We start from the raw sequence: 26,308 nt of genomic DNA, 5'->3' as shown, positions 1-26,308 counted from the left end.
TATACATGCAGCAACCCCCTGGCTATGAAAAAGGGGAGAATCTAGTCTGTGAACTGCAGAAGTCAATCTATGGGTTAAAACAAGCTGCTAGATCCTGGAACCAAAAAGTAGATGAAAAACTGCAGAATTTTGGTTTTGAAAAAGGAAAAGCAGATCCCTGTGTATATATGAAGAAGGACAAACAAGGCTGTATGTATCTGTGCATTTATGTTGATGATTTGCTGCTGTTCACATCAACAGAAAAAGGCTTGATTTTGAAGCCTGCATGAAAAGCCATTTCATATTAAAAAAAAGCCTTGAAGTTGTGACCAATTACCTAGGTTTGGAAAAACACAGGAAGAAGGATGGTAGCTTTCTGTTAAACCAAAGGGGAGATAATGGTAAAGAAATGTGAATGGAAAGACATATAAAGTCAGAGAAGATTGGTTTGCATCTTAATCTATAGTGTAAAAAGGGGAGTGTTGAGGTTTTCCTACTAACAGATTAAGACTGCTATATGTGCCTAGTCATTTTGGCCGGGTGAAGAGGTTGTATTTGATTGTCTCCTCTCACGTGCTTCATGCAAAATAGCCTGGGGGGAGGACCTGCCCGGACTTGTTTTCTCACTTCCTCTTTTTCTCTCTGCTGGAAATGTAGCTCAGCAAGGCTTGCTCCAAAAAGGGAGCTAAGTCCTTTAAATGTTTTGCTTTTGTTTTTGCTTTCTGTAAATAAATTATTTTTATAGAAATGCTTGGTGTGTGATTTTTTTGACCTCTCCTGGGCTAAAGGCTTTCCCAGCATCTGCCAACAGTGGGTTCCCCTCCTCTGTCTTCTCCAGATTTTACAAACATGATTAATCCTTGAATTATATTCCAAAGCTTTGGAATCTGACTCTTTATCAGAAATTATGGTTCTATCGAGCATGGGGAGAGAGAGACCCTACCTCCAGATCAGGCTTTCTCAACCTTGGCAATTTTAAGATGTGTGGACTTCAACTCCCAGAATTCCCCAGCCAGCCTTGCTTTGCTGGGGAATTCTGGGAGTTGAAGGACACACATCTTAAGATTGCCAAGGTTGAGAAACACTGCTCCAGATGCAGAAGTTATGGTCCTATTATAGTTGAAGCACAGGGATGATGATGATGATGATGATGATGATGATGATTGCATGCCATCAAGTCAGTGTTGACACTTGGAGAGCACATAGATAGTCCTCCTCCAGGATGATCGGTCTCCATCTGGTTCTTCAGGTCATCCAGCAGGGTACCCATGATCATCGCTGTAGTCAAGCCCATCCATTTGGCTTCTAGTTGTCCTCTTCTTCTCCTTCCTTCCACCTTGCCCAAATAAAAAGGGAAGGAATGGCTCTTGTTGACCACTAGAAGAGTCTCCTTCTGCATTTGAAATTTTGTTTTTTCTTTTTCTAACCGTGCTAAGCCTATTCTATGGCTCTCCTTTTTTTCTTGCTCAGCCTACACTGCAAAGGCCCCATCACATCCAATTCCCCATTCTGGGAACCGTGTGGTTCCTTTCTCAAAATGATGGGAGCTCAGATTTCTCATCTTCAGCGTTAGTGGTTAAGGGAGGGACCTGGAAGGTCAGAAATGGGTTGCATGCTCCCTGGGGCCACCGGTTGTCCACCCTGACATTGATTGTGGTGGTTTTTATTTCAAAACCCAGCCAAGCATCTACGGCAAAGTTATCTTTCTGTTCTTCCCTCCCCAGATCTTTGCGTCTTCCAGTTGAGTATAAAGCTTAGGACAGTTAACTGTAAATAAGGATATTTTGACATTCTGGCAGAAATCAAGATATGCTTTTGATATATAAAGGTGCAAAAAAGCATAATTGGAATGTGTGGGTGACTCTTAGCTAATCTTTTTACAGCAGGGATGAACAGAAAGTTTCGCAGCCTTTGGGCCAGGTATGACACTGGGGCTCTGTTACCCCCCTCCCCCCAGAAAAACCTATGTATGTTGGGGATAGGAATTCTCAAGTGCAAGATAAAGAGTGGGGGAGGAGCCAAAAATATCTACAGCAGGGTTCCTCAACCTTGGCAACTCTCAGCTGTGCGGACATCAACTCCCAGAATTCCCCAGCCAGAGCTGGCTGGGGAATTCTGGGAGTTGAAGTCCGAACAGCTGAGAGTTGCCAAGGTTGAGGAACCCTGATCTACAGAACCTGGAGGTGATAGCTGTTTTGGGGGGCAGTGCAAGTTGACTCAGTCCTGCTTCTCAAGAGACTGCCCACCCCCCCATAATGGTAAATAAGACCATTGTTGGCATTTTTTTCTGCTCTTGGCTACCATGGTAATTAAGTACTTCCTTAAGCATCGGCCGAGTGAAGAGGTCAAATTTAATTGTCCTCAGTTTAGGTGTTAATAGTTGCATTGCCTGAAGGGAAGGCAGCTTGCAGGACTTTTGTTTTAGTTTTTAGCCTTGCAGCTGAGTAAGCAGCATGGTCCTCTCTGAGAGTGTGTGTGAATGCACAAGCCTGTAAATATGTTTTTGTGCTTTCTGTAAATAAATTTATTTTTATAGAAATGCCTGGTGTGTGATTTTTCTGATCTCTTTGGGCCAAATGCTTTCCAGCACTCTGCAAGAACCATTACCCCTTATTTTTGAAGCATGATTCAGAAGAGGTGGGTCCCCCGCAGGAGCATTAATGCAGCATCTCTTTAAAGCAACAGCATCCTTTTTCAGACTTGGACGCCCTGCACCTTCTTCTAGAACGTCTTGGAGCCTTAAAAAAAAGATGTAGCTGCTTTAAAGAAGTGCTATGATGCAAGCCCCACCCCTTTGGCATGGCTGTCATGTGCACCACAAAAGAGGTGGGATTTGTGTCATGATGCTGCGATTGCCAACTTGCCTATTCTGAAAGACAAACACACCCCACGGAAGCTGCATCTCCAGTTGCTGACCTGCAAGGAAGGCTTCCCCAAATTAATTCGTATTTAAAAGGGACTTGCTGAGAATGCCATAAAGAAGGCAGAAGTTTTTTTTCCCTATCTAATTGTTTGTTTAGGGAAGGAGTTATCTTAGATTGAGGTTGTTTTCCCATCAACACGCACACAGTTCCGGAAAGCAGTGATAAGGAATCCTTTCCCACTCATTATTTTCTTGAGGAAACAAAGATGGTCTTTGTCTCCAGTTCTTTTTGTGCCTCTTTTCGGCACCAAGTTCATCCTGTTTGATTACAGAAGCCCCCCTTAATCTCTTCTGATTCAGTTGCACGATGCCTATGTTGGCAGAGTGCTAGAAAGCATTTGGCCCAGGAGAGGTCAGAAAAGTCACACACCAGGCATTTCTATAAAAATAGATTTATTTACAGAAAGCACAAAAACATATTTACAGGCTTCTGCATTCTTACAGGCTCTCTGAGAGCTGCTTACTCTCTACGTGCCTAAGAGAAAAGGAAATTGAAACTTCAAACTGCCCTCGCTTCAGGCAATTGCAACTATTAACACCTGAAAAGAGGACAATTAAATTAGCAGTAAACAAAATTCCCCACTTTCATTCCCTGGCTTATATGACTAGCCAGCGCTTTCTCCTAGGAGCATCCCGCAAGCAAAGTGGACACTGCTTCAACATTAAGAATCAGCCTCCCAGGGTAAACCAGACAGGAATCACGACCAGATGAGCTAATTCTACTGTATTGCAAGGCTGCATTGATAGAATCTTGCAAGTCTGAAAGTACAAATCTCCCGTCGTCTCCTTTACAGTCCGAGAAACCAGGGAGGGTCCCTTCTGAGCCTCTTTCTCCACCCATTATGCAGCTGTGGGCTAAGCCCTCTCTTATCTGACCGTTCCTTGGCAGCGTCCCTTGGCCCCGTGTCCCAAGGTCTTTCCCACAGACCATCACATCAAAGCACGTTGGAGCTGGTGAGGTTCAGAAGATGCGCCATAAAGTCATTGGTGGGGGCCATTGATACGCTGTGGGATAAACCAGTCCGCTTTATCTGAAAATGTAACACATTGCAGACAACTTAATTAATATTGTGTGTTTAGTATCTGAACCTGATGATGGAATTGGGACAGGACAGAATAAAATTTGGTGCCTTTGATTATTGTTTCCCATACCTCTGAGAAGTAAGTATGTTGCTGCTGAAGTCTTAATTGTAGTATTGGACTGACAAGATTCATGCTTTTCCTTTCTTTCTTTCTTTCTTTCTTTCTTTCTTTCTTTCTTTCTTTCTTTCTTTCTTCTTTCTTTCTTTCTTTCTTTCTTTCTTTCTTTCTTTCTTTCTTTCTTTCTTTCTTTCTTTCTTTTTCCTTTTTCTTTCTTCAGGACTTAAATGTCTTGTTTGCATTTCCTCTCAGGGGGATTACGTATGGATGGACCTCAGGACCAGACGGGAATTCGACGTTCCCATCGGAGCGGTGGTTAAGCTGTGTGATTCAGGACAGATCCAGGTGATAGATGATGAAGGAAATGTACGTAAAATGAAAATGTGATTTTCTGCTTTTGCTCTACCATCATGAGGTCTATCCTGTATGGAGGTACATAGAAATTTAGGCTTGCAGAGGGGGATGAAGTTAGCTGCCTCTCAGCCCAACACGTATGTTCAAGTGCTTCCCTTATAAGATAGGTAAAGGTAAAGGTTTCCCTTGACGTAAAGTCCAGTCGAGTCCGACTCTAGGGGGCGGTGCTCATCTCCGTTTCTAAGCCTTAGAGCCGGCGTTGTCATAGACACTTCCGGGTCATGTGGCCAGCATGACTCACGGAATGCCATTACCTTCCCGCCGAAGCGGTACCAATTAATCTACTCACATTTGCATGTTTTCGAACTGCTTGGTGTGCAGAAGCTGGGACGAGCAACGGGAGCTCACCCCGCCGCGCGGTTTCGAACCGCCGACCTTCCGATCGACAGCTCAGCGGTTTAACCCGCAGCGCCACCGCGTCCCTCCTCCCTTATAAGATAGGGAGTGGCTAATCCAGGGAGGATCCTTTGAGTGAGCAACTGAGTTGATTATAGGTAGTCCTCCTTTAGCGACTGCCTCGTTTAGCAGCCATTCACTGTTACGATGGTGATGAAAAAGGAACTTTGTGACCAAACCTTGCATTTACAACCTTTGCAGATTGTAAGCACAGTCACAGTTTCACTTCGCAACTGCTTCACTTAACAGCCAAGTGGCCGGTTCCAATTATGGTCACTAAATGAGGACTGCCTGTATTAGACCTATGAAAGGCAACTTAATTTTGCCTTCAGGAAATACTCTGCAGTGTGGAGATAGCAGAATTCTCCTCATGGAGGAGAAGAGATGGTGATTTTGCCACCATGTGTATCCCTCCACAGCTGTGGTCTGGTGCTTGTGTGTCTGTCCTGGAAGCATCAGAAAAGGTGTGGGCATGTGTGCAAAAGCCTCTTCTGCTGATTGGGAGGGCCAGCTTGAAGTGGCCAGGTGACACCAAGGGAAGCAATGTGGCCACTCCATTTGGAGAAGCAGTGAGCCCAGATTAGTCCAAGGGAGCTCTGCTTTGTTGCGTGATCGGATCAAGTCTGGCATCCGATCAATTCGACCTCCTTGAATTTTGCACGACTCTGTGGGTTCTCCCAAGGACCTCTGTGGACTTTTGGAACGTCCCCTTCTCTGGCACAGATGGGTAGCTTCTCAGCCCCTTGGTTTCTTCAGAGCTCTTTCATCTTGATGGAAGATGCACCTCTTGAGGAAGGAAATGAATGAAGAGGCCACCCCAGTGTGTGCCAACTTAATCTTGCAACACATGGACACACTCAACCACAGTTTCAACTGGGAAACTGTGAGCATCCTAGACCAAGCCGAATCCAAAAGCTCCAAGGAATTCCTGGAAGCCTGGCACTCAGACAAGTCAGCCATCAATAGACACATAGAGATAAACCACATTGACAGACCATTCAAAAGAGACAATAAAAAAGCTAAGAAGGAAACAAAAAGACTACAACACATCTCCATCAGCCAACACCCAGATAAGCAGGGATTAACACCAGGCAAACAATCAGGCAGAAAATAATTCTCAATCAAGGAACTACCAAGGAGAAAACCACTAGCCCCCAACACTGGCAGGGTAAGCTGCTGTGTATAAGCAGGGAGCAAAGCCCACCCTCCCTCGTGCTGATGATGTTCCCTAGTTGGGTAATGAAATGTCTGCAAGCAAAAAGCCAAGCTCAGAGAGCACTGAGGACTCCACAAATAACGTTTTCAATGCTATCATACTTGTTTTCAGTTTTTCCATTTCTAATGATTACATCTTTGAGTTTTAATTTTGCTTTTTGATAATTAATTTTTATTATTTTTCATTGGTGGCTTTGGCCTGCTCCTAGTAGTTCTATATTTCAGGATGGACAAAGCAATTCCCTAACCAATGAATTGCAAGGAACATTCATCTGCTGCAACCGGGAACCTGCTAAGCTCTTTGGAGTTGGCATTCAGCAGGTAGGACCCGCCCACAGTGCCGCATGGCACATGGGTGGATCCAACATCACTACTCCATGTGCTCAGAAGGAGTCTGGCAGACCCTTTTCCTTTTATTAGAAGGGAGAAGCTTTTGTGAGCTGCAGATCCCTTCACCAGCTGCATCAAATGCCGCGCCCAAGTTTCAGATGCAGTGGCCGCTCTATGTGTCTGATGAAGTGTTGTGCGACTCACAAAATCTTCTGTCTTTTAGTAACATTTGTTGGTTGGAAAAGGGGCTACTCCCTCTGATTTTATGCCTCCCTAAATTAATGCAGCTTTCCTGCTGAAACGTGAGGTTTTCCCAAAGCTCAGTACTTTAATGTGCTCTGCAAAGCCACATGCTCTGCGAAGCAATTGCACTGGTGCTTTAACCATGCACAGCTTGATGCTCAACTTCAGCTCCTGGCATCGTTCATTCTTCCTGTCCTTTATGTCTGGATCCCTGTGGATTATGCTTGCTTGAATTTTCAGGAGCACTGGGTATCTCCCCAAAATGCTGGTCACATCAAGCCTATGCACCCGACTTCTATCCACGGGGTGGAAGACATGATCCGCTTGGGGGATCTGAACGAAGCAGGCATTCTGAGAAATCTCCTCATCCGCTATCGGGAGCACCTGATTTATGTGAGTGTTTCTCTTGGGGGCAGAAAGCAATGGTTGATCAAGCTGTTAATTCAATAACTGTTAATCGATCTTGATTGTCTGGGCTGGGCCTGCAGGAAAGGGGAGGAGAAGATGTGGGCAAAGTTTTGGTGGCGGATTATCCTTATCGAGGGGAGACAAGGCCCGTGGAGGATGGGCAGTGATGCCAAGTGGGAGGGGTTCTGTCCCACATGTGGGCGGGACCAGAATTTTCTTTCATGTTTTTCCTTGCATTTATGGATAGAGTTTGGGGAATATTTTTCCTGGGTTTTTTTTTCCATCTGTCCAACCCATTTTAGGGTTTTATTTCCCATTTTATGTATTTCCTGCCTTAAAGTGATAGAAAAATAATTAGCACTTCTGCTCAAAGGGAGAGTTCAGGATGCACACAAAAGTGGTCCTTAGAAGCTGCCCGAGGCCTTTGACGAGAAATTTTCCTGAGCTTGACATTTGTCCCTCCGGATAGCTAAATTTCTGCTACTTGCTTATCATCAGCTGGAAAGAAGAGATCGGCTTTCTGAGGTTCTTGTCCATGTCTGAAAATGATCTGCTCCAATTGTTCTTTTCTCTAGGACAGTATTTCTCAACTGTGGCTGGGGAATTCTGGGAGTTGAAGTCCACACATCCTAAAGTGGCCAAGGTTGAGAAACACTGCTTAGGTTAAAGGGGGTGGTGGTGTTTTGTTGCAGTTTCCTGTTAACTTCTGGAAATCTCGCTTCTCCAGCCCCTTCTGAGATTTCGTTAGACCTAATCAGACACCCTGAGGACTAGAAACATAAAGCTTTTTAAAAGAAAAAAAAATGGAGTTACTGTTGATTTTAAACTATGGAGTCAAACACAGTTTCCTTACTTGCATATTGCATATGTATGAAGTGAGGTAAGACATAATTAAATCTTTGAATTTCTACCACATAATCATGAGCCTTGAGGTCTAGAACCTTGCTTCTTAAAAAAAAACACCCTGATATTGCATAAATACATTTATTTATTTATTTATTTATTTAATTTATTTTCTATCCCGCCTTTATTATTTTTTTATAAATAACTCAAGGCGGTGAACATACCTGATACTCCTTCCTCTTCCTATTTTCCCCACAACAACAACCTTGTGAGGTGAGTTGGGCTGAGAGGGAGGGACTGGCCCAAGGTCACCCAGCCGGCTTTCAGGCCCGAGGCGGGACTAGAACTCTAATACCACGCCTGATTGGCTCTTGGGCTGAGAGGGAGGGATTGGCCCAAGGGCACCCAGCCGGCTTTCGTGCCTAAGGCGGGACTAGAACTCTCCTACCACACCTGATTGGCTCTTGGGCTGAGAGAGAGGGACTGGCCCAAGGTCACCCAGCCGGCTTTCTTGCCTAAGGCAGGACTAGAACTCTCTGTCTCCTGATTTCTAGCCTGGTGCCTTAACCACTAGGCCAAACTGGCTCTCATATATGTATCATCCTAGCTTCTTTTCACCTTTTCACCAATGTTCTTTAGTTCCCCCAATTCCATGCCCTCTCTAGTTTCAATTTCCTATTATGTTAAAAAGATGTCACTTTTTATTTTTAAGAAATGCACATGTTTTTTCCAAAAAAACCCCACATTTGTTTTGAATCTCAGCCTGCTAACTTGTATCTCTCAGTTTAAGCACCAGGGAAAGTTACTAATCATACCTGGTCTCTAAACCAGCGTTTCTCAACCGGGGCCGCTTGAAGATGTGTGGACTTCAACTTGCTGGCTGGGGAATTCTGGGAGTTGAAGTCCACACATCTTAAAGTTGCCAAGGTTGAGAAACACTGCTCTAAACACTGCATTGGCTTTTATTTTGCTAACATTATTTCTATAAAAACAGACAATTTAATCGTCAAAGCCCAAAATCAAAACTTCATTTTTTTCCCATTACCAGCGAATAATCCAAAAGTGGTTTCCAAGTAGAAACAAATCCAGCCACGGTATTTTCTCTTATCAGTGATGTCAGTTTAGCCATTTGCACCAGTTCCATTAATTTAACCGTCCATTCTTGCCTTGTGGGAATTTGTGTGTCTTTCCATCTTTGTGCACCTAAAAGTCTTGCTGCTGTTATCATATACAAGAACGAAGTCCAACATTGTTTCCCAAGTTGTTGGGTCCATCAAACCCAAAATAAGCAGTTCTGGTTTCATCTGTATATCCACTTTAGATAACATGTGAATCCTGAAAGGAGGGGGTCAGCACTCCGAGGTCTACAAATGTCATTACCCAATTCGCATTTGAATGCAACGTGGAGGAGAGGAAGCACGCTCGGTGTATTTCATCTTGACTGGATCAAAATGCCAGTGAAATGTGAACACATTTCATTTTTGCCCTTGCTCGCCCACCGTTCCTTGGGTGCGGTTTCTGGCTGTTGCTTAAAGGCAAGCAAGGTCTGGAAAAAATTCTCCATCGCAGCTTGAGAATGTAATGTGAACTGGGTCATTTGAGTCTGGACACAAATTCAGGGAGCTGAACCTTTTGGGAACTCAGCCCTTCGCTGCACAGCTTCCTTATCTTCTATACGTAATGCAGGTTAATCCGTTTGCTAAATCCATTGTGGAAGTTTGCATACATCAAAACCTAAGCTAACCAAACAGGTTGGTTTCACACGGCACACCCCGCCACCAGGAATGTTCCATATAAGCAAATATACAGACTCAAGCAGGATTTTTGTGTTGTGCAAATGAAGATGCTTAGCTCTTAAGATGAATTGGTTAAGCATGTTGTGCAAACTTAGCTAAAGCGCCCCTTTTGGGTTTTCTAAGCAAGACAGGACAGGGAGCTGTCCAGCGGTATCAGCACCTGAAATCACAGAGGATCCCTTCAGGTCATCTAGTCCAACCCCCTGCACAGTGTAGGGCAGTGTTTCTCAAGCTTGGCGGCTTGAAGATGTGTGGACTTCAACTCCCAGAATTCCTCAGCCAGCCATGCTGGCTGGGGAATTCTGGGAGTTGAAGTCCACACATCTTCAAGCCGCAAGCTTGAGAAATACTGGTGTAGGGTATCCATTTAGTAACTGTGTGGCTTCTGCATGATCACAGCCAACTGGCTTCACTCTCCAACTGCTCTTATTGTTAGGAAGTTTTCCCAACCATTCAGTTGGGATTTGCCTTCCTGTCCCATAAATCCATCATTCCATAGCTGAGGATGACCGAAAGCTATCCTAGAAGATGATTATAAAGTTGGAGCAGCAAACTGGAAACTGTTGCAGGAACTTCAGCCTGGAAAATAAAGACTCAGCCCAGGTCTTCTTGGCCAGGTGATCTGTTGGGTCCCCCTTCTCAACTGCACTTTGGTTGAACTTTCTCTTCCTGAGTAGGATGTTGGTGTGCAATGTTGTGCTCTCAAGCAAGGACTGTCCCACCAGGACTGGCTCCAGTTTTATCTTGCTTTCTGCATCCCTGAAGATTTGATGGTTAGTCTGGGATGGAGAAGCAAGAAGAAGAGTTTGCATCAAGCGGGGGTGCTGTTGAACCTCAACTCTGCAGTTCCCTAGATGAGGCTCACTATTTCATCCACTGATGCTGGAGAAGCTCAGGAACTTTATCCTAGGCTAGTCTTGTCGATGAAGATCCTCAGTCATCCAGGTGGAATTGTCTGTAGGTTGAGTCAGGGCAACTGGATTTCTTTCTCTTTGGTAGAAACGTTTCACTGCTGGTCCAAGCAGCTTCTTCAGTCTGGGCAAAGGTTGGTAATGACAGTGTAGCCACCCTGGAAGACATATACCGGGTCCCCTCACCAACCTTTGCCCGGACTGAAGAAGCTGCTTGAAGAAACAGCAAAAGGTTTCTACCAAAAAGAAAGAAATCCAGTTGCCATGACTCAACCTACAGATAAGCTAGTCTTCTGCTTTTTGCCTGGGGGTTGACAGGTCTTAATAATCAAGATGATGAGTAGGCTGAGGTCACCAGGAACGTGGAGATGGCCTGATCTCAGTGGTACCCTATGCATGACTTGGTAGATGGTTCAGCTTGACGGTGGGACAATGTGAGGACAATTGTAGAAAAGGACAGTCTTTCCCTCCATCTCCCCTACAAGCCTTTTGTATTTCTGACTTGGAGAAAAGGTTCTCTTAACACAAAATATGTTTTCCCTGCTCCTTCTGCTTTAGACTAATTGTGGTGGAAGGGTAAGTAACCCAAATGCCTTGTTGCCACATTGTCATTTGCTTGGCTCTTTATTTGATGCTAAGTTTTGCAGACATCTTCCATGCGCTTGCTTTGCTTGCGGGGCACATTTATTTAACCCCCGCCAATCTGTTGCTTGCTGCATGGTTTTGCAGCTTTGCAAAAAGCAAGAACCTAAGGAGAATGCTAAGCTAGTCTTTTGGGGGGTGGGGCAGATAAATCCCTTGCGATTGGTTTCTTTTTTGTTAACGCTTTGATTTGGATGAAATCAGTGTCATCGGCTACGGAAATGGCTTTGCGGTGAAGCAGCTACGCACAGTTCAGTCTGGTGTCCGTGGAAGTTATGGCATTGAACGATGATGTTTTGTAACTTTCTTTTTCCCATATCTCATTAGGAAAGATGGAAGCTCAGCTTTTGCAGGACCAACAGTGAAGTAGTATTTTCTGCTTAAGAATATAGACTCAGCAATGTTTCCCACACTTGGTAATTTTAAGATGGGTGGATTTCAGCTCCCAGAATTCCCCAGTCGATATGGCTGGCAGAGAATTCTGGGAGTTGAAGTCCACACATCTTAAAGTCACAGAGGCTGAGAAACCCTAATAGACCAATATGTCCCAAACTTGGCAACTTAAAGATGGGTGGATTTCAACTCTGAGAATTCCCAAGCGAGTATGGCTGGCAGGGAATTCTGGGAGTTGAAGTCCACCCAGGCTGGTTGAGGAATTCTGGAAATTAAAGTCCAACCTTGCTGGCTGGAGAATTCTGGGAGTTAAAGCCAACCCATATTAAAGTTGCCAAGGTTGAGAATCAGTGGCATTGAGAGACATCCAATTTTAAGGATGTGAATGCATCATGGTGCATTCCAAAATATTCTGGTGCTCTTTGGAATGTTAATTTTTCTCCACCCTTTATTTCCTGTTCCCATTAATTCACTTCTGGAGACAACCCGTGCCTGGAATGATCAGTGCATTCTAGAAAAAATGGAACATTCTAGGAAAAAAATGGAACATTCTCAAGAATGCCAAAACATTCCTGAAATGCACTATACTGTTTTGGGCCCAACTGTTTGGTTGCCCAAATTCTGGGCCTTGGTCTCACCTGCAGACTGTTGACGGGGGATGTTGCATGTTAGGTAAACTTTAGGCCTAAATTACATTCAGATCTTGAGACTGGTCCATATCTGTAAGACAATATGGTCTGTAGTGTCCCAAGGTGATATAGAGAAATTAATACAGCAAAGAGCTTTGAAAATTTCTGCAGTGAAAGCCAAATTCAGTCAAATGTGGTCACTGTTTATTAGTTCTATTTGCTCTATTAAACAAAAACAAAGAAAAACCCTAGAATAAGTCTCAGTAACAATAAAGAATTAAAAAGAAGGCGGCCAACTAACTGAAAAGCATGTCTGAGAAAGGGAAAAAAAATGAAGAAAAACAAGTAATTGAAAATCTATATACTCTGTGAATACATATGTGATTCCTTGAAGAGGTATACAAACATTTTAAACATCCATATTCAACATTTCTCTCCAAAAGACCATTTGCGCAAATTTAATGTATTAGGGAAAACATTAATTGATTTCTTATTCATAAATGTAATGTCATTAATTAATTAATCATTTCATTCATAAAACTAAATAAATCAGTTTTAGAAAAAAAGAACTCGGTTAACATTTTCAAAAGTTAAACATTTATGTTTGAAAAATTTAATTTAATTTTTAGAGGTTAGGTCCCTTTTTTGCCATGACCGCAGGTTAAAGTATTTATTATCGAACAGTCAGCATAATAATAAAAACAACAGGAATTTATTGTTTCCTTTATACAACTAAATAAATCAGTTGTAAGTGCTTTTTATTTTTGCTATGACAGGTGCTGCTGACCCCTTATTAAAGTATTCATTATTAAACTGTCAGCATAATAACAACAACAACAATAACAATAGAATCCAATGGTCAAAAGTACCAAATCCAGTAGACTTTGTGTAAATACTACTACTACTACTAATAGTAATAATATATTGGAATGGTTAACTGGTCAAAAATTCCAAATGCAGTCAGAATCGTCTGGTATAAACAGCAATTACAGCAGCAACGATAATCATTTGAGCCTTATTATTAAGCAGCCACCCTTGAAGCCAGATCCATGGTCTGACCTTGCACAACCATTCTTACCATCTGTCCTTGTGTGTGTGCACGTGCACGAGTGTTTGTGTCTTATCATTCTCCAGACATACACGGGCTCGATACTGGTGGCCGTAAATCCCTACCAGCTGCTTCCCATTTACTCCCCGGAGCAGATTCGCCTCTACACCAACAAAAAGATTGGGGAGATGCCTCCCCACATTTTTGCCATCGCAGACAACTGCTACTTCAACATGCAAAGGAACAACAAAGATCAGTGCTGCATTATAAGGCAAGTTGGGGGACACCAGGGCCCATCAAGGTCTTCACCTCTTGGGGTTGAGGAGATGTTGGCTCCCTGGGCAACTCTATTGAAACACCAGAGCTAGAACACGGCATGGCCTCCTGTCAGGTTTTCCGGGGGATGGAGTGCTCTTTTGAGATGAGGATGCTCATCCCAGCCCTTCTTGGAGGAATCCTGGCTGGGGGATTCTAAACTCTGAGAAGATGGGGTGGACATGCTGGTGCACAGGCCACAAGTTCTCCTGGTGTCCCATTTGTTATCTCCAAGGTCAGCAGGGGCCAAGGTTGCTCACGTGTTGCTCAAAGGGGCCAATGGAAGCTTCCAGGATGACTCTGGGCCAGTTGTTCTCCCTCAGGGTAACTTACCTCATAAGATGGTTATAGGAAAAAGGAGGTGGAGAGAATGTTCTGAATGCCACGTCGAGTTCCCAAATGAAAGGATTAATATGTTGTTGTTGTTGTTGTTGGTGGTGGTGGTGGTGGTGTTGGAGGAGGAGAAGGAGAGGGAGAAGGAAAAGAAGAAGGAGACATTTGATTGATATTTGTTTTCATTTTAAGAGCTTGGAGGGACGTAAGAAACAATGGTGGGTCTTCAGCCTTGTGGAGACAGCTTTGTCTAAATAGGCTCTAAAGGGCTTCTAATTTTTTCCTGCATTTGGTGGGTCTTAAGGGGCAAAACCGATGCCCATTAGCCGCTGCAAGGTTTAAGGCACCCATTTCACCAGTTAAGCACCTAATTCATCAAAAATACAGACACACCCACCCCTCCCCTTTCTGGTGAGAAGGTGACAGCATTGGCTGGGCCTCTTTGGCTTCCAGGCCAAGAAAGGTACCCTCCCGCCCCACAGGTCCTGAGCATACAAACAGTTGTTCTGCCTACAAATCATACTCCAACGGTGGGTGGCCTGCAGGTAAGTTTCACGTTGCTCATAGAATTATTTCAACCCCTTACTCATGTAAGAGATGAGTTCCGTCATCTCCTAAGATCTCTGAGCCCTTTCCCTACAGATTATTAATTAGCTGAGTTCATACAACATGATAAAACGTAAATCCAGGTTAATAGCACAAGTTTGTAGAATGTGCTATGCCCCCTAGGTAAGCAAGTTGCAAGATTGATGTCAGCCCCGTGAGGTGGACCAGACCAAGAAATCAACTCCACAGGAAGACCAAAACCATACTTTATTGGATTGGCTATAATAACAAAATCATGCACATCTGATTGTGCTGGATCTCCACGTCATCATAATCCTGTGAATCAAGGCAGCATCTGCCTGAGAGACTTCCAAATAATATCTGTCTGTCATGGACTTAGAATATATATCACCCCTTGATGGCTTGACAATGGATCTTGCATATCTCCATCAAGATCATCTTCCTTACTCTCAGCGCTGGCCAACCATGTTGACTCTAGTCCTGTGTGGCTATGCTGTATGACAGCAGCCAAGATGTCCAAGGGGTGAAATGGGGTTCAGGAAAGAAGCAAAGCACTTGTTCAACCCACAGCTTGCTTCAGCGCCTCCAACCCATGAATGACTTTGACCAGATGATCACCCTCCCCTGCTATTTCCTGTACTCTGATAGGAAAAGTGACCCATCGGTGAGATAGTGACCAAAGATGGCTTGATTCAAATCTTGATCCATCCATGAAGCTCGCTGGAGCAATCTTTGCCCAGCCTACTTCATAGGATTGTTATAATGGGGATAAAATTGGAGGAAGGAGGGCTCTGTAGGTCACTTTGAGCTCCTGAAAGAAAGTTGGAAGGTAAGTCAAGTGAATGAAAGAGTGGCTCATTATTTTCAGCCTTTTTGTCCAGGTTGAGGGGGTTAGAGTGGTCAGAAGAGTGGAAATGAATGTCCTCTGTCATGTAGAGATGTAACATACCCATTTCCATCCATAATTTTGCTGGAAAAAAAAATTAAAAATGAATAGGAGAAAACCAACCACTTGCCATCAAATTTTGATAGCATGATCTGGAGATCCTCTGAGGGCCAGGAAATGGGGTTGGGGGCTGCAAGCAGTCCATCAATCCTGGGTTACCCATGAGAAACTCAGTGGGTATGTTTAGGTCAGATAGTATTTCTCAGCCCAACTGACCTCACAAGGTGTCTGTAGGATACACTTGGGGAAGGGAGTGGTCTTTACATTGCTTGGAAGGAGGCAAGATATAAATTGAATGAACGGATTGACCAACTGTTGCCCTGGGGGGGAAAAAGAAGGATGCTGAAGTGTGGCTGACCGTAGAGATCCAACAGTTAACACTCCTTTTTTTTTTCATTCTGTTGTTGCAGCGGTGAGTCAGGCGCAGGGAAAACCGAAAGCACCAAACTCATCCTGCAATTCCTAGCGGCCATCAGTGGCCAACATTCGTGGATTGAACAGCAAGTGTTAGAAGCAAATCCCATCTTGGAAGGTGGGCCTTTGGACCTGGCATGGGAAAAGTAGGTCCGGGGAGAGAAGCTGAGATCATTGCTTGCCTACTTTGGACTGAACTGCCTGAGTCAGTAAGCAATGCCCCTGGTCCGACATCAGGTCATCCAAGAGACCAGTGTCCGTCTCAGTTATAATGGGAGTGTCTATTTTTCCTACCATGTCTCCATGGCATTCATCACCTGCCTTCCTTTGCTGTCAGATCTGTTAGGCTTGACTTACTTTTAGTTCTTTGGACGACCATTATCCCAAGAAATCTGAAAAATCCTGTTAGGCTTTGTCGGTCAGTCTTGGAGAGAAATCAATGGAAAGGTAATAATTGGGAACAGAGGCAAATGAAGGAGGAGAGGGTTCAGCAACGAGACCACCAAATTTCATGCCTTTTTACTTCAGCAAGAATTACACAGGTTTTAGGAAGGTAATTTTCATGCTAGTCCTGGGATAAATGGAGAATTTTGGAAACTGCACGAGGAATTTCCCAGCCTCGTTTATTAATGAGTTTATTAAGGTGGACTTGTTTTGAGGGACTTGAAGAGCTTCTTCCCAGGTTTTGCCCCATTTGGGCTGGTTGTTTTTTTTTTTTATTATTATTAAATTTATCTTCCGCCCACACTATAAAAGTGGCGGTTTACAAATAAACTTACAAAATTTATTTACAAAATGGGTTGCCATTTATGAGATCAGCTGCCAATGGTCTCACCTTCTGTCTCTTGATGGTTCAGGTCCATTCCCTCTTCCATTCCCTTCCCAGCCTGCCCACAATCTCTCATCAAAAAAGGCACTTCATCTCCCCAGCCTATGGGGGAAGGCGCCTATGGATTACTTTAGGGCAACATGAAATCCAAAGTATTCTTTGAAATAACCCTGAAGCTAAAGGCTGAGGCTTCATTTGTAGCATGTCAACTCCCTCCACCCCAACTTTTTTTTTTAAATTAAAACCATCAAGAAATAAAGTCTGGTGGATGCCAAGGGCAGGGTTTTCAGACTGTAGTGTCTTTGGACTTTTGACCTTCTCACATTTGCACTTAATCAGGGCACAGATATGCCCTGGCAACATTTTCTGCTGCGTCCCTTGTGGTTGACTGCATCCCAAGAGTAAGAGAGATGTCAACTGTCCTTAGCTGTACCTGTGTGAAATTAGCATTGATCCCCATTTCCCAACACCATTCAACTATGACATCTCTTAGGCTTTGATACTCTTTGCCCTGGAGAGAAGCCAGGGGCATGGAAATGGGTGGGGAATGGGGCAAGAGTGCCAAGATGTGAGCTGGCAACAGGAGAGCAAATTGCCTGCTTTTTCTGCTGATTCACCATGATTTTGGTCATTGGGCCGTATCAGATAACATTACAGGTAGTCCTCGACTTACAACCACTCATTTAACGACTGTTCAAAGTTACAACGGTGCTGAAAAAAGTGACATGTGACCAGTCCTTGCACTTACAACTGTTGCCATGTCCCCGCGGTCACGTGTTCAAAATTCAGGCACTCGGCATCCAGCATGTATTTATGATGGCTGCAGCATCCCAGGGTCACTATTTGCGACCTTCCCAGCTGGCTTCTGACAAGCAAAGTCAATGGGAGAAGCTGGATTCGCTTAACTACTACAAGATTCGCTTAACAACTGTGGGAAAAAAGGTCATAAAATCAGGCATGACTCACTTAACAACCACATCACTTAGCAATGGAATTTCAGGTCCCAATTGTGGTCGTAAGTCGAGGACTACCTGTAGATCAGTGTTTCTCAACCTTGGCAACTTTAAGATGTGTGGACTTCAACTCCCAGAATTCTCCAGCTAGCAAGGAGCTGGAGTCCACATACCTTGTAGTTGCTAAAGTTGAGAAACCCTGCATTAGATGATGAAACGGCTGGGGAATGCTTTGATTCAGCAGGCGAAAACATCCTTTAGACAGCAGCCCAGCCCCCTTTGCAGTGCCTGGAAGTAAAAAATATAATTTTAAAAAATCTTCCATAATTCAGCTGGGGTTTTGGAGGTACTGCAGATAATGGGTGGAGGTGGGGAGCTTCTTCACTTCATTTCCTTTCTGTACCAATTCCATATGCACCCATTCGGGGAAAAAAAAACCAAACCAAACCACAGAGATGGACTTCCTAGAAAAATAAATTATATAGGGCTGCTCTAGACTCCTGTCTCAATATCGCAAAGCCAGAGCAGGACTTAATCTCCTACTCAGGGCAGTTTAAAAAATTAAGACTATGGTTAATTATCTTAACATAAATAGTTTTAAACCTTTCAGTCCAGTTGTACCCTTCTGGCTCTCACTTCAGCTGTGCTTCCATAAGCATGGTTATTCTAACCACAACTACAGTCATTTTAACCACAACCATGGTTATTTTAACCATGGCTTACTCCATTGGTCCCCTTGTTTGCATTCTCATCACACTGAACTAACCATGCAGGCTGGGCTCAGGCAAAAAAGCTAATCAGGGTTTAAGCTAACCAGCATCTTGGGCAAATACAGCTCTTTTCCCTTGACCATGCTGGTGGGTTGCTGCGCAGATGTCCACGACTTTGATCCATCAATCCGTTGCGGTTCAAGACATCCCAAATAATTGTTCGCCCAAGTGCTTCTTTATTGGATACAGAGCCCCATTTAAACCTGGTTTGGAAAAAATGGTTTAGAGAAGTCTTGGTTACGCTTTGTCTGTGCTCTGCTAGCTTTTGGGAACGCAAAGACCATTCGCAACGACAACTCCAGCCGGTTTGGTAAATACATCGACATCCATTTCAACAAGCGAGGCGCAATCGAGGGAGCCAAAATTGAGCAATACCTGTTGGAGAAATCCCGTGTTTGTCGACAGGTAAGTAAAGGCACCCACCTTGGGTGTACCTGTTTTCTGTCTGTATCTTCTGGAGTTTAGTTTTTCGGATGAAGAGGCAGAATTGACACTTGAATGCATTTCTGTCAGAAGTGGCTCAATTGATTGAAAATTTAGCACCCATTTGTGTTGCTGATTAATGAGAGGAAGACCATTTTTTAAGTGGCGCTCAATTCCTGATGACCACACACTCGCTCAGCCCAGCCTACCTCACAGGGTTGTTGTGGGGAAAATAAGAGGCAGAAACACCTTAGATATGTTAGGCTGCCTTGAGCTGACGAAAAAATAAAGGCTAGATAAAAAACTACACACACATATACACTGTATCAGTATTTCTCAAACTTTGCAGCTTGAAGATGAGTGGATTTCAACTCCCAGAATTCCCCAATCAGCATGCTTTAAGTTGCCAACATCTTTAAGTTGCCAAGGTTGAAAAACACAATAATAGGCTGTCAAATTTGTTCCAATCATGCAAGACCCTTTTGAGTTCTTCCACCCTTACATTCAAAGCACTGGCAGGCCTGTGGAAGGACCAGAATTTGAACAATACAATGCTACAGGAAGCAAAACTCAAATTTTACCCTAGAAACATATGACGAGTCGTGGGATCTCCAGACTCCGCTGATCCTAAATTGAAAGGGTCTGGATTGAAGCCGATGGCTGGAAACAGGGAATCAATTAAATAACATCAATCTAGGCTGTTATGTCTGTCAACGGATGAGGAAAAGAAAGAAAGAAAAACAGAATTTACAAGTCACTATACACAAAAGTTTGAATGACTACTGTTGTGAAAAGTTTAAAAAAACCACAAGACACTCAGAAAGTGGACAACATTTGATTTTAAGGCTGTGCCTGCTGGATGGAGGACGTGAGGACTGGTAACCCTAGCCTGGGGCCATCCTCATGTTACATCCCTTGAAGTTTATCCAAGAAAGATTTAAATGGTTGTACCATTAAGTATAATAGTAGAGAGCTTATGTGCTTTTCAATTTGTTTCTTATTATAGTAGACAGAAATGTACAGAACAGTGGTAGGAAGGGAATAATGAAATATGTGTTATCTTTTGGAGGGGAGAAAGATGTTGAGGAGGTTTATATGGATTTTTTTTCCTCATTTTAATATAAGGGGGAGGAGTAACTCTATGTAGTGATATATACTATGTGTTAAAGTGGAATTTATTTATTATTTATTAATCAAATTTAGCCACCACCCATCTCCCACAAAAGAGGGACTCGGGAATGACTTATAGAAATAATGTGGTGTTTTGGTTTAATACAGAGTTAGAGATTGATTATGGAAATTTTGTATATCCTTGCTGTTAAAAGTCGGAAGCCACATCTTTCTGTAAATTAAAAAAAAATTCTCTTGAGTTTCTGAACTTCTTAATTTTTTTTCTTTTTTTGTAGTTTTTCGTTTTTCCTTTTCTGTAGTTTTTATTCCTTTCTTGAAACTTAATAAACTTTACTATTAAAAAAAAAGGAAGTGTATCTAAGAAAGGTAGGTGCCAAAGCTTGAGAAGTGCTTTCAACAGACATTATTCATGCCAAAGAGATTGACTCTGGCTCTCCATTTTTTTAATCATTGGTATAGCTTCCTCTTCTTGCGTCCCCTTTTCCATTTAGTTTTAAAACGTGGACTGGCCCATCTTTCTCAACCCAAGCTGCCTCCCCAACTTATTGCAACCACCCCCATGTCAGCCGCCTTGAGTGCCAGGATTAAAAATGGGGTGTCACTCTAACTATTAATAAATAAATAATGCCATACCATCTGTGCTGATTTTCCTTTGCCCACTGGAAGGGAATCACAGCTAAAGTCCATGTGGTTTGTGGATAACTTTTCTCCCATGTGAATACTTAGATACAAGAGCTTACAGGCTTGAGGAATGGGACCTATAATTCAAAACATCTGGACAGGGCTTGAGGAAGACCAGCGGAACTGTCAGTTATGCAAAGTATGCAGATTTTGGCTTGACTGGAATAATTATTTCAGGCAGACGTTCGGTTAATTCAGAATTTACATTCACACACAGGAGCACAAACACCCCCCCCCCCATCCTGAGCAAAATCTTGAGCAGAATCTCGTCCCTGGGTCATCTATGGACACAGGGACGAGATTCTGCTCAAGATTTTGAGGACAGTCCTCCTTAGGACAGTCCATCCTAAGAGAACCTCCTTCCTTGCTTCCTCCCTCCCTCCCTCCCTTCTTTCCTTCTTTCCTTCCTCCCTCCCTTCCTTCCTTTTGAAAGTGCTCTCTGGTTCATTTTTCTCATTGGCTGTTTTCTCATTTTCGGTGGTGACATTTTGCATCTTTGAAGGACCTTTGGTACAAAAAGGGAGATGCACTTTTTTATTACTATTTTAAAGAACAAATGCATAATCCCTTGAACCTCCTTTTTCTGTGTGACCCAAAATGAGCTGAGCTGCAACAGCTCACCCCTGTAATAAACCGTAGAGCTCCACTCCGCCCACCTTCTCAGCAAGGCTGTGGGGGCTCTGTGGTTGGGCGACGTCCTACCTCACCAGACTGTTGAGAAGAAGAGAATCCAGATCTGGTTATTCGGATCACACAGTCGAGGCTTCACTTCCTCCTCTTCTCTTCTTCTTCAGGCTCAGGATGAGAGGAACTATCACATCTTTTATTGCATGCTGAAAGGAATGACCCTGGAGCAGAAGAAAATGCTGGGGCTTAGAAAAGCAGCCGACTATAACTATCTTTCAATGGTAAGAGGTTGGGGGATTCACAGGAACTTTTACTGGAAAGCCCTTTCACGGCAGTATTGCATAGTCCTCCCTGCAAGGTGGCAGCGATGGCGCTGGCCATCTCTGCTCTGGGGGGAAAGAGTGTTAAGGGGCAGAAAGAGTAGATTGAGTAAGGCCACATGACGAGGTTGGGATGGAGAACAGATTCAAGCTGGAGTCTTCCAAATATCTGACGTCTAGTTTTGCCTTGCGTGGGGCTGGATTAGATGACCCTTGAGTTCCCTCTCTAACTTAGATTCTATTCTGAATGTCTGGACCCAGGCTTCAGGAATGGCCAGAGACAGTCCATCCTAAGAGAACTTCCTTCCTTCCTTCCTTCCTTCCTTCCTTCCTTCCTTCCTTCCTTCCTTCCTTCCTTCTTTCTTTCTTTTTGAAAGTGCTCTCTGGTTCATTTTTATAATTGGCTCTTTTCACATTTTCAGTGGTGACATTTTGCAGCTGAGCTGAGCTGAGCTGCAATGGCTCATCCTTGTAATAAACTAAGCCATAAGCTGTGTTTTGTCCAGAAATGTCAGTTATCGTGTTTGCTAATGCTTTGCACACTCGTCTTTACACCAGGGCAACTGCATTACTTGCGATGGTAGAGACGATAGCAAAGAATACTCCAATATCCGAGCGGCAATGAAAGTCCTCATGTTCACCGACACAGAGAACTGGGAAATTTCCAAGCTTCTGGCTTCCATCCTGCATATGGGAAATCTGCGGTACGAAGGTAGCATACCCACTGCCACGAGATATGTAGTAAGAGTTCTCCCACAATTTCGTAACGTTTTCTCCTTTCAGTTCATGGTTAGCTTTCCACTTTTTCTATTGCCTTTTTGGACCTTCTCCTGCCATGTTCTGCCCTCAGTTCTTTATTAAGGAAGAAAATATGGGCTGGCTGCAATGTGTGTTTTTATCCCACTGCTCCCACCAGCTTTTCTGCTTCTCCCTCTGCAGCCCGGAACTACGACAACCTCGACGCTTGTGAGGTCATCCATTCTGCGTCCTTGATAACAGCTGCTTTGTTACTGGAGGTGAGCCTGTCTTGAGCACTTATGTGGAAGCTGTAGGAATCTCCCCTTGCAGGTAGTCCTCGTTTAGCGACCACAATTGGGACCTGCAACTCGGTCATTAAGCGAAGTGGTTGCTAAGTGAAACTGCAACTGTGCTTATGACCTCACTTCAGCTTTCCTTTGCTTTACAGACCTGTGAAGGTTGTAAAGGCAAGGATTGGTTGCAAAGTTACTGTTTCATCATCGTCGTAACTGCGAATGGTCACTAAACAAGACCGTCGCTAAATGAGGTCTACCTATACTTCCATGGCTGATAGCTCTAGGACTTGCAACAGAAACAATGCAGAGCTGTATTTGCTGGAGGATGTAAGGGCCATCCAGTTGCAACATCTGCCGCCCGATTGGTTGTCAGGATTGAGTTAGCTGATCTGGCCGGCTAGGCGGGTGTGCACTTGGTGGACGAGGGTGGCCAACCCAGATGGGAGCGCTTCGTTCTTCGGCCCAGGGCGTACAATGGCTGCGCTCCCCTGCTAGAACCGCCAGACCAATACCAGTCCCCCTCTCTCAGCCCAACCCACCTCATAGGAGGGGGAAGGAGTGTTAGGTATGTTCGCCGCCTGGAGTCATTTATAAAAAATAATAAAGGCGGGATAGAAAATAAATAAACAAAATTTGCTCTCTATGGGATACTCCTTTATCATGCAGTGCACCAAATGTGGCCAGCCAACACTTGGTAATGCCAGCACGTCTTCCGGTTTCTGCAAAACTTTTTTTTCAGGCGAGGTGCTTTTTCAGCAAGCGGGGAAATGGAATTCTTTCCAGCCGCTTTTCTAGCAGTGGTCATAGAAGCGTCTGTATTTTCTTCCTGCATAACAGCCTAACGTGTTGCACGCGCGTGTATTTTGGTTCTTCCTTCCTGTTGGATCTGTGTGTGTGTGTGTGTGTGTGTGTGTTTCTGTCTCTATCTCTATCTCACCTCTCTTGTCAGACCGCCAAGGTAGACCAGACTAGGAAGCCAGAGTTGGGAATGCTAATGCTACTTTTATTATAACGTTACGTTAACAGAACCTTGCAGGGCTGAATGCGCTTCCCCCTCCCTCCCTTTATCTGCATGGGAACTAGGGAGGGTCCCGTCTGAGACGCTTTCTCAAACGACATTTCGGCTCCAGACTCAGAGTTCCTTTATCTGGCCGTTGCCTTGGTTGCAGCTGTCCCTCCTCTTCCTCACGGTTATTCCTACTTGCCAGTCCATCTATATCTGCATCGGCACCTGCATCTTTCTATATCTCTGTGTCTGCACGTACAGCAGATCCCCGGTTTAAGAATGTCCCGGTTTACAGGCAACTCCTAGTTAAGAACGGACTGCCATAAAGACTATTTAAATTAGAAATTCAAGATAAGTACAATGCTTCGGGGTAAATACACAGTACTGCTTTGTGTATTATTACATTTAAGAGGTTTTAGTGAATCTGGAAGTGTTTCCTAAGTGTTTTATATGCATAGAAAGGTAAAATATATACAATATACTAAAACAGCTGACTGACTGATGCTAAATAACCATTCCAACTTATGTACAAATTCAGCTTAAGGACAGACGTAGGAACGGGGCTCATTCTTAAACTGGGGGCCTGCCGTACTGGGAAGCCCAGGGTGGGCTGTAGGAGTCATGTGACCAGGAAGGGAGAGGGAGGGGCTTAGAATGGAGGGGTCCACAGAGCTCGGAGCCCCCACCTACTGCCTCTCCCCTGGGGATGCATTGCAGAACAGGATCTTTCTTTCGCAGGCTTCTCCTACCACCGATTTGCTCCCGTTCTGTTCCGTTTCCGGAGAAATTTCCTGCTGATGGGCAGAGTCCCTCTCCCTAATGTCTTTCCAGCTTTTTGTCGGGTTGGAAAGTAGAAAACAAGCAAGGAATGGCTGAATGCATCTCTTCTCAGGAAAAGTAATGGCAGGCATTAAAGCTGCGGGGATTTCTCAAGTGTACACTGATCCCCTGCTCTGTGGAAAACAAACCAGCAGGATTTATACTGGCAGATTATGATAATATGCCATCGCTCGCTGGTACAAGATGCTAGCCCACTGTTTCTCAACCTTGGCCACTTTAAGGTGTGTGGACTTCAACTCCCAGAATTCCCTGGGATTCTGGGAGTTGAAGTCCACACACCTTAAAGTGGCTAAGGCTGAGAAACAGTGGGCTAGCCAGATCTTTTCCCAGGATACAGGCAGCTCATCCTCCCCATCCTGGTGCCTCTGGATGTGCTGGATCTCTGGATGTTTTTTGCTCGTTCTGCAAGTTCGGGCAACAGGACTGCCACCAATCTCCACCGCTGAAGAGAACAAGAGCGATTCAGCGTGACCTATTCTCCCTGATGTTTTTTTAGGTTGAGCCTCAGGACCTGATGAACTGTCTCACTAGCCGGACTATTATTACCAGAGGAGAGACCGTTTCCACCCCACTTAGCCTGGAACAGGCGTTAGACGTCAGGGATGCCTTTGTGAAGGTGAATCCAGAATCGTCCTTTGCCCTTTTCCTCCATTTCTCCTTCCCCTCCCTAAGAAAACTACATGTCCCAAGATTCTTAGAGGGAGGTCCAAATCTGTGCAGCTTATTAAACCTAGAGCATTGCTGCAGCCTTAATGTAAAGGTGCCCTTGGGTCAGTCTTGACTCTTGGTGGCTTTATTGTATAGACACATAATAATTTTCTGGGCAATGTAGTAGAAGCCCAGCCAGCTTCTAGGATGTTTTTTCAACTTCTCAATCTAAATCTCCTGGTGGCCTCCCTCCATGAGCTGGAGCTGGAAGAGGCGTGGGTTAAGGAAGAAAGATTTGGAATTAACCAACATTTATGGCCACATCATGATGGCTGAGGGAGCACAGGCCTGGTGGTCAGACTACCCAAATCATGTTGAAAGGTGATCTTAGGCATGGAAAAGTCTAATTCAGTGTTTCTCAACCTCTGGAACTTTAAGACCTGTGGACTTCAACTCCCAGGATTCCCCAGACAGCATGGCTGTCTGGGGAATCCTGGGAGTTGAAGTCCACAGGTCTTAAAGTTCCAGAGGTTGAGAAACACTGAGTGACAGCGTAAGAGCCAAGACAGAGGAACAGCTACCAAGGTATGCTGAAATAAATTTTATTTGCTGCCTTTCCATCCTTTTGGCATTTCCAGGGCATCTATGGCAGGCTCTTTGTGTGGATTGTGGAAAAAATCAACGCAGCCATTTATCGACCACCTTCCCATGAGAACAAAAATGTCCGGAGGTCCATTGGATTACTTGATATCTTTGGATTCGAGAACTTCACAGTAAACAGGTGCAGGATCTAGGGAATGGCATAAGACCTTTATTCAAAGGCAGGTGGGATGGAGGGATCAATTCACCCCTCCAGGGAGATCCCCAGGAGGTCAGAAAAGTCAAGATGGTAACAATATAATGGAGATTTCAATATTGAGTAATTTAGACTAAAACCAAAACCTTGTGATACATCAAATGTATGTTGCAGTGTGTTCTACTTTCATTTTTTTCTTTCCAAGGTTATATTTAATTTAGATTGTAAAAATCCAGTAATTATAAGGCTGGTAACAGTGATATCCTAACTTGTAATGAACATTGATAGAATAGATACTTTTTTCTTTTTTTCTTCTTTAGTTCCAATACTCCAAGACAGTGTTTCTCAACCTTGGGAACTTTAAG

At 44.0% G+C, this 26,308-nt stretch overlaps 1 protein-coding gene across 3 annotated transcripts in view; it reads left to right on the top strand.

Annotated features, from left to right (window-relative positions):
• The first annotated feature begins 4,282 nt into the window (after nucleotides 1-4,282).
• The window catches only part of MYO7A (myosin VIIA), an 87,812-nt gene continuing 65,786 nt past the window's right edge, over nucleotides 4,283-26,308 (top strand). For all 3 annotated transcript variants that reach the window (XM_063305954.1, XM_063305953.1, XM_063305952.1), the window contains exons 1-10: nucleotides 4,283-4,408; nucleotides 6,881-7,033; nucleotides 13,397-13,581; nucleotides 15,882-16,003; nucleotides 18,700-18,842; nucleotides 21,467-21,580; nucleotides 22,178-22,331; nucleotides 22,559-22,635; nucleotides 24,996-25,115; nucleotides 25,786-25,928. In XM_063305954.1, coding sequence (XP_063162024.1) covers nucleotides 4,310-4,408; nucleotides 6,881-7,033; nucleotides 13,397-13,581; nucleotides 15,882-16,003; nucleotides 18,700-18,842; nucleotides 21,467-21,580; nucleotides 22,178-22,331; nucleotides 22,559-22,635; nucleotides 24,996-25,115; nucleotides 25,786-25,928 — 1,310 coding nt within the window. In that variant the 5' untranslated portion in view covers nucleotides 4,283-4,309. The remainder of the gene's footprint in view (nucleotides 4,409-6,880; nucleotides 7,034-13,396; nucleotides 13,582-15,881; nucleotides 16,004-18,699; nucleotides 18,843-21,466; nucleotides 21,581-22,177; nucleotides 22,332-22,558; nucleotides 22,636-24,995; nucleotides 25,116-25,785; nucleotides 25,929-26,308) is intronic.

Source organism: Candoia aspera, chromosome 5 (genome assembly GCF_035149785.1).
Source record: "Candoia aspera isolate rCanAsp1 chromosome 5, rCanAsp1.hap2, whole genome shotgun sequence".
In the NCBI taxonomy this organism is placed as follows: Eukaryota; Metazoa; Chordata; class Lepidosauria; order Squamata; family Boidae; genus Candoia; species Candoia aspera.
The sequence above is the reverse complement of the archived record's forward strand: the minus strand, read 5'-3'. Positions and strand labels throughout refer to the sequence as shown.